This window comes from Pteropus alecto, unplaced genomic scaffold (assembly GCF_000325575.1).
Source record: "Pteropus alecto unplaced genomic scaffold, ASM32557v1 scaffold143, whole genome shotgun sequence".
Classification (NCBI taxonomy): domain Eukaryota; kingdom Metazoa; phylum Chordata; class Mammalia; order Chiroptera; family Pteropodidae; genus Pteropus; species Pteropus alecto.
This window is the reverse complement of record NW_006434828.1, coordinates 2,407,621-2,416,034: the sequence shown is the minus strand read 5'-3', so window position 1 is coordinate 2,416,034 and position 8,414 is coordinate 2,407,621. Positions and strand designations below refer to the sequence as shown.

Here is an 8,414-nt window from a genome sequence, read left to right as displayed (position 1 = left end):
TGGCCCTCTGCCCCCCTTTCCGACCCCCCTTCCCCACTGGCACCACCTTTTCACCCCTCGCCCCCTTTTCACCTCCCCCCACAGAGGCCAGCGGAAGCTTCTGAGAAAGGAAACCTGGCCCCATCACCCCTGTTCAGATCCCTCCGACGGTTCCCCAAATTCTCCCCTGTGACCCGCCGGGCCCTCTGCAAACCCCGCCTCTCGGGTGCCTCCCCTCACCCGCGCCAGCCTCCAGGGTTCGGGGTTCGCTGCTCATTCCTGCACGTGACACACGAGTCCCCCACACCTCGGGGCCCTTGCACGTGCTGCCCCCTAACGTCCCTGCCTGAGCCCCTCCTCTGAGCACCCCACTGAGAGCCCTGTGGGGTGTCCTTCACTTCCTGTCTGCACAGATCTCTTTGGGATCTGAAATGTCCCCTGGCGTTGGTCTCTGTGCTCCCCCTGAACGTGCGAGCTCCGTGCAGGCAGCGGCTCGGTCTCAGCTGGTCACAGCTGTGTCTTTGGTGTCCGACACATGTTTGCCATGTAAGAGGAATCAATGAATGCAGCATCCTCAGCTGCCCGTCAACTCTGGCGACCTGCCCCTCCTCCTGGGGACCGTGGACCCTTGCTAAGGAGCAGGGACGTGGGAATGGGCCACCGGTGGGTGCTGGCTCCCCTCTAGTCTGAGGAGCAGACCGTCTCTTCTCAGTGGGTCCCCAGGATGAGGGCAGATCTGAGCCTGGTCACCTTGGCTGTCCCTGTCCTTTGACCTTTGTATACCCCTGACACGCCCCTCCAAACGCAAGCTCTGGGCTCACGCTTGGGCTCAAAGGATGACCCTCTGGCCCCAAGGTGGTCCTGAACCCCAGGACACTCCCCTAATCTAAGTCTGCTTCTCGGGAGCCTCTCCTCATGGGAGGGGGAGTGGCGAGTGCCAGCATCCCTCTGCTGTGGCTGCGAACCCTGCCTGGCCTATTATGGCGAATGGGACACAGACAGGCACAGGGTGTGGTGGGCACTGTTCCCACAGGGACCCCCAAGTTCCTGAGCCCCGTGAGGGACTGTCCCCTGTGGTCCGCCCTTCAGGGCCCTGCCGCGTGCTCTCTGAGGCCATGGGGGCTACCTCGCTCTCCGCCTGCTGGACCTCGGAGGCCGTCATCGCCACCCTGTCCTCCAGCGCTGACAGCTCCTCGTCCGCGGTCCTGGAGGGCTGGACGGGGTCCCGAGGGCCCGGGGGACTCTTTTCCCATCTGCGCGTTTGGCCTGCGTCTGGGCGCACCTAGGAAAGGGGAGCACTGGACGTGACCTTCCATGGAGAGATGCAGGCTGTCACCAGCAAGGGCCTCATCCTTATGACACTCACGTCTGCTCGCTCCCCAGGCTGGTCTGCCGGGCGGTCAGCTGGGCTCTGGCACCCTGTGTGGCCCTCGTCAGGGGCCCTCCGTGCCCACCAGGGGTTGGCTGCCTGCCCGGGGCTGGGCTTCTGGCCCTTGTCTTTCCAAGACTGCTGGGGTGGCCTCACCTCTGAGGCCGCCCTGGGGAAGTCCTCCACGGGGGTGCTCCTGTCCAGCTGGGCCCCGTCGTCCTCGCCCTCCTCCTCGGACGAGGCGCCCTGGTCGCTGATGTTGCCGGTCAGCTCCTCCAGCTTCCTCTTCAGGGTGTCCTCCTCTGCGTCGGCGGCGGCGGGCTCGCTGGCGGCCGGATGCTGGAACGAAGGAGCCAGGGGACCTGCCTGCAGCTGCTCATCTGTCAGCACCGTGCTCAGCGGCCCTGACCACACACGCCCCGGGCTCCTGCTGGAGCCTTGGTCTCCTCCATTCCCCGGGCAAGCTCGTCCAAAGTGCCCATGCTGGGCCCGAGCCGGCCCTCCAGAACCGAGCTCTGAAGGGCGGGCCGGTCCTGGTGATCCCGATGGCACCCAGGGCCACCTAAGACCCACCAATTGCTTATTTTTAATTATAGTCGACATACAATATTATATTAGTTCTAAGTGCACAACACAGTGAAGCAACATTTGTATAGCAACATTTGAATATCGTACACAGAGGTCGCCAATCACAATAAGTCTAGTAACTTAAGTCTAGTAACTGCCTATTGTGTTAACAGATGTAGTTATTACAATGTTACCGGCTCCATTCCCCGTGCTGTGCTTTGCGTCCTCCTGACTTGTTTTATAATTGGAAATCTGTGCTTCTTAACCCCCTTCCCCTTTTCCGCCCAAACCCCTACTCCTCCCCACGCCCCAGCAACCATCAGCTTGTTCTCCGTATCTATGAGTTTGTTTCTGTTTTATTTTGTTTTTTTTTTTTTTTTATGTTACCGGCTCCATTCCCCGTGCTGTGCTTTGCGTCCTCCTGACTTGTTTTATAATTGGAAATCTGTGCTTCTTAACCCCCTTCCCCTTTTCCGCCCAAACCCCTACTCCTCCCCACGCCCCAGCAACCATCAGCTTGTTCTCCGTATCTATGAGTTTGTTTCTTTTTTATTTTGTTTTTTGTTTTTTTTTGTTTTTTTTTTTTAGATGCCACACCCAAGTGAAATCATACAGTATTTGTCTTGTTCTGTCTGACTTATTTTACACAGCACAATACTCCCTGGGTCTAGCCATGTCGTTACAAATGGCAAGATGTCATCCTTTTTCACGGCTGAGTAATATTCCATTGCATATATGTATACCATTTACCACCGCTTCTCTATCTATCTGTCTTCCTAAGAATACTTAGGTTGCGTCCCCATCTTGGCGACTGTAAATAGGGCTGTATACGAATTAGTGTTTTAGTTTTCTTTGGATCAATACTCAGAAGCAGAATTGCTGGGTCACATGGTAATTCTATTGTTCATTTTTTGAGGAACCCCGCACTGTTTTCCACAGCAGCTGCACCAGTTTACAGCCCCCCAGCAGCGTCTGAGGGTCCCTGCACACACATGCACACACACAGATGCATGCACACATGCACACACATGCACACACGCACACACGTACACACACGTACACAACGCACATGCGTACACACATGCACACACAGATGCACACATGCACACACAGATGCACACATGCACACACAATGCATACACACGCACATGCATGCACACACGCATGCACACAATGCACAGACATACACACATGCACACACGCACACACAGACGCATGCACGCACACACAACGCACACACATGTACACAACGCACACACATGCACACAGGCACACACGCACGTGCATTAGGCCAGGGTGTGCCCTGTGTTCTCTCTGGGAGGCTGCTTCGCTGTGCTGAGCACAGTCACAAACCTGGTCAGAGGGAGACGGCTCTGATGGCCTGGCCCCCGCCAGAGGCTGCGGGGCCAGGGAGGGTCCCCAGCTTCAGCACTGCTCTCTGTCACATCCTCTCACACATGGGGCTGTCACACACGCACCCCCTCTGAGTTCTGTCGCCGCTTTTGCTGGACCCACAGATGCCCAAGCTCAAGGGAGGGCAGATGGCAAGGGGCTGGACAGAGCCAGCCCGCGGGGCCTGTGCGGGTAACCTGCCAGCCGTCTGACCCCGCACGCGGAGCCGGAGTCCAAGATCCGCGAGACCTCCCCAGGGCCTTCGGCGCCAGCCTCATCGGCGCCTCAACCTCCTTCACCACAGGGGCTCCAGGGCCCTGTCCCCTCCCCCTGCTGTGACCTGCCTGGCCCCGGCGTGAACTTGGCCGAGGGAAGCATGGCCGTGTTCTTCAGCCGAGTCAGCGGACTTTCGACCACCCACATGTGCTACTCTCTCTGCAGCAGAGGGACAGAAACGGTGGCTGGGGACACAGCCCACTGCCACCAGCAGAACCTGGCATCCGCCACCTCGGAAGCACCAAATTCCCAAGCAGTGGACGGAACACTAAGGCCACCACTCAGGGCACGACCTGGGCAGGGCACCTGTGACACACCTGTTTTCTCTCGCCAAGGTTCTGGAACACCAGGCAAGAGCTGAGAGCGGTGCCAGGAGAGGGGACATTGTGGGGTGAATGAGGCAGGATGGGTGACAAACTCAGCACGACAAGGAAGCTGGCTGGACCCGAAAGGCCGGTGACGTGTCAGTCCCGCGGGCAGCCATTGTCCCTCGGATCCCGATCAGCACAGGAAGGCGTGAGTTAACCACGCCAGGCTGATGAGACTGAAAGTCATTGTCTGGGGGAGCTTTGGGTCACTCGTGGGCCAGGAGGCACACCAGCCAACCTGAGGTGACTGAATGGACAACTTCCTCATCCCTTGAGTCACCAGGCTCTTGAGTCACGGAGTCTGTTAGCCCCAGACGGGACACGAGGACATCGAGGCTCCTGTCTCCCCCGAGCCGGCAGCTGCCGCTTCCTGCCATCACCTCACGTGTAGCCCAGCTTGTTTCACAAGGGGTCGGGGTGCCCGCGGGTGGCAAGGCGCTTCCGTGCCGTTTGGTGGGTGGTAAGCTCGGTCGTCACGGCGCCGAGGCCCCTGAGTGGGCAGACCCGCCCGCAGAAGAGCGAAGCCGAGCAGAGTCACCGTGAGGGCTTTGCTCAGGAGTGGCCCTCGAGAGGCTGCTGGTAATTGAGACCTCTGGGCGCACTCAGAGTCTAAAGGGACAGCGATCGATACCCCTGGGGGAGAGTGCCCAGCCGATGGCCTGTGCGGAACACGTGGCCGCTGCCTCAGACCGGGAGAGGAATAGCCCAATCCGCCAACGCCCGGCGCTGTCATCGTGAAATGTCACCTTCGGAGCAGAGAGAAAGAACAGCCACGAGGACAGCCGGGGTCGTTCTCACCTGAGGGTGGGGTGGGGGTGGGCGGGAGCTGGGGCAGCGGGCGCCGGGCCCAGGCTGCTCTCTGGGCAAGGCACTGGCCGCAGCCGGGCTCAGGAGGCGGGAGGCCTGCGTGGACACGGCAGCTCCCGTGCAGCCCTGGCTTCCTATCTGGTACTGAGAACTGCCGGCCCCACGGAACACCTGCTTCTCCGGTGCTCACGAGTCACCTCCACGAAGCTGGCTGTGCCCTGTCCCGTCTGCCCAAAGCGGCAGGTGCTTTGGCGGTGCCGTCTGGCCCCTGTGCGTGCCAGCTGTCGGCGCTGTGATGTGATTCAGACACGCACGGGCGTAAAACTTGGTGTGACCTCCTGGTGCTTTCGACTCGTGTGTAACACGACCAAATTTTACAATTTGCAAATGCAGTGCAGGCATAGGCCGTGGATTAAAACAACCACAATTTGGCACTGAGGAGGGTCTTGTGGGGAAACCGAGTCAGTATCTGCAGCCCGAGCACAATGTCGACAGCCCCGGGGCCAGCTCTTGCGAGTGAGGGGCTCACTCCCCATCATGGCTGGGGGCGCATGCCAGTTCCTGCCTCCTCCTCCGTCCTGGCCCTAGAACGTTCTTCGTGCCATGTGCTGTACTGTCTTTGGTCTTCCCTTGGCCTAAGTGATTATTTACAGAAAGCCTTTCCCGAATATTCTGCACCTGGAAAGTCCTAACCGTGGGTACAAATGCAGGGACAGGCAACAGATCACCCCGGTGCAACACTGTCCTCGAGAACTCTTGGCCCCCAAGGGCCTGGCTGTGAGCCTGGGTTTGGAAACGCTGCTCTAAGCGGGCAGAGGTTGAGGGAGCTGGGGGCCCCTTCACAACGACCCTGGGAGAGCCGCCCGGTTCTCCCGGCTGCACGGGACCACGTCACATTCGGAGGCCACTCTCTGTGCCGCCCCGTCCCCCGACACGCAGATGCGCGGGACACATTCCAGGCGAGATGTCAGTCGAAAGAAATAGTCAACAGTCACAAATGAAGAACAAGACTTCCAGACACGGGATGCGGAACGATGCAAGGAGGCATAAAGGGCGATTGGCGTCAGCTGGGCAGATATGTATTTTACTGGAAGTTACTAAAACTGCTAAATTAAAACACTGAAAATAGATAATTTAATTCTAGTCTTCATCCCACTGTCTTCTGACTAGAGAGCTGGGAGCTTATCTGCCAGCCAAGGTGCCGCCCACAGGGAAGTATCCATCCAGCCTGGGGAGGTCTGTGCCCTGCGCAACGGGAGGTCTCTAGCCTGCTCAACATTTGGTCAGTCTCTGCATCTGACAGTTCAGAGCTTGGTCTATGGGTGCCCTGAAGGCGGGGAGGACTCTACAAGTGCACCTCCAAGTCTCCCAGAGGAGTCCCAGGGGAGCTCTGTGTCACCCACCGGCGTGCGGAGGATGCACGCATCCAGGCTCCTGCAGATGTGCATGAGACCAGCCTCGGAGCAGCGAAGCTCGGGGTTCCGCACCCGGAGCGGGGCCTGCTCACCCTCGTCTGGGTTCTACGCCTCGAGTCATCAGTTAGAAACGGCCCCAGTCCCACGACTTCACCCGCCAGAGACATCGGCGAGTCTGTGTCACCCTGGCGGTCCCGGTGTTCCCGTGTGGAACACGACTGCTGTCCCCCACTAAAACGTGCTTGCTGGGATCTAGGTCAGCGATCTGTCACCGGGGTCGTGGTTAAGACTCAGAGAGGGGACCCTGGACGGCATCTCGTGATGAGCTGCTGCATCACCAGCATCCGCGGCGTGATTCTCACTGATTTACGGGTCTCAAGTACCCAGAGTTCAATCTCCTCAAAACCTATACATGCTAACAGTATAAAACCATAGAGTATTTTTTCCTCTTGTAGAAGCCGTAATACTTGACAGACTACGAAGTGTATATTTTCATCCAGAGAGTGAAGTTTTTGCTGTAATGTGCACGAACCTCCAGATCATGCTGCTGAGTGAGGCTGCCAGACGCGGAGGGTCACAGGTTGCCCGACCGCGTTCATACGAAATGCTCGGAAGAGGCAAAGCCACAGAGACAGAGGGCAGGCTGGAGGGGGCCGGGGGCCGGGGGACCGGGAGCAGCTGGTAACGGGGACCAGTTTTCCTGTGGGGTGATGAAGATGTCTGGGGACAAACCGAGGTGGTGGCTGCACCACACTGCGAATGTGCTCAGTGCGTCTGCACTGTGTACTTTACAATGGGTGATTTTACGTGAGTTTTACTTTGATTAAAAAATATGTGTATTTTGATGACACTTAATATCTCTGTTCAGTGGGTTGTACAATCTTATGATTTTCAAAAACTGAAAGCTTGATTCTCTGGCCCGCCGTGGTGTTAAGGTGGAAGGCCCCACCCAAGAAGCAACAAGGTGTTTGCAGCCACCGTACCTGCCTCTCGGGCCGCGGCCGGCCTCTCCGTTCGGAATGGCGAAAGGCCGCCCTGAGACCCCAGCGGCTGTCTTCATCGGAGGTGTCCACGTCGGCCAGGTACTGGGAAGGGGGCTGCTCGCTCCCGATGACGTTCGTCCCTGCCGAGTGACAGTGGGTTTGGATTATTTGGCATGAGAGGCTGAAAGCTAATGGACACGTCTTTTCCAGTAAAGAAAATGAGAGAGCCAAGAAAATTAAGACACGGCGACGCTCCCTCGATGTTAGGGGATGGAAATCGGCACCGAGCAGACCGCAGCCCCACGAGGACTTCTGGAGCCGGCCGGCCCAGCGCTCACCGCGAGCCTCGGGGACGCGAAAGCCACGTTGGCAAAGCCAGCGCAACACGGTCACGCCACACGAGTTCACGTTCACGTGCGCCGTGTGGCAGACGAGGGCCCCGGAAGCTTCCGCGAGTGGAGGAACTTCAGGAAGTCTGTCCGCATTGGTCACCGCAGGCTGTTTTCATGGCAGGACAGTGATTGGCAGACCGTCAATGAGTCACCTGTGGCGCCGCTTGAAATGCTAATTCCTGGGCCTGGTGGGGGGGAAGCTACCGTACCTGCTTACCACCCTCACCTAAAAGGACCCGTCCACGCACGGCCCCCCGGGAGACGGGAGCAGGAGGAGCGTTCGGGGCTGACCCTGGCGGGGAGGGGACCACACACCAGGTCACGTGAGCACAGGCTCCGTCTGTACTTGATATGCAGCTGGCCACGTGCATTCTGCCAACAACGTGAGTGAGCTTGGGAGATGGGCCCGCGCGCTGGGTGAGGCTTCGGCCCTGGTGACACTTTGGTTTCTGCCTGGGACCCTGTGCTGAGACGCAGTTAAGCGGTGCCTGGACTCCCGGCCCTCATGAGATAATAAACGCGTGTTGTTTCAGGCCAGTAAGTTTGCGACAATTTGCTGCGCAGCCGTAGTTAACAGACACGACCACCTCGTTCGCCACCTACAACGACGCGATGAGCTAGGCATTACTAACCCCTTTCGCAAGGAGGACCCTGAGGCACGGGGGTGAAGCGGGTCGCTGGGGCAGCGTGCCGCACCTCGTGAAATCTCAGACCACGCAGCTTGCGGGATGCGCTGGTGAGAAAGCGGTGTGGCCTGTCAGGCTCTGAGCGTGGCCGCTGCGAGGCAGTCCCAGCGCCAAAGACGAGGCGAAAATGTGTCTTAGAATCAGTGAAACAGGGCCGGCAAGCTCGGTTCGGAGCTCCGG

The 8,414-nt window shown here is 58.6% G+C and overlaps 1 protein-coding gene across 1 annotated transcript in view; it reads right to left on the bottom strand.

The window, feature by feature from the left end:
• MLPH (melanophilin) overlaps nucleotides 1–8,414 on the bottom strand; it is a 30,286-nt gene that overhangs the window by 4,161 nt on the left and 17,711 nt on the right. Inside the window, 4 exon segments of the mRNA XM_015587821.1 lie at nucleotides 1,062–1,261; nucleotides 1,505–1,687; nucleotides 6,162–6,278; nucleotides 7,157–7,296. Of these exon segments, the coding sequence (XP_015443307.1) occupies nucleotides 1,062–1,261; nucleotides 1,505–1,687; nucleotides 6,162–6,278; nucleotides 7,157–7,296 (640 nt within the window).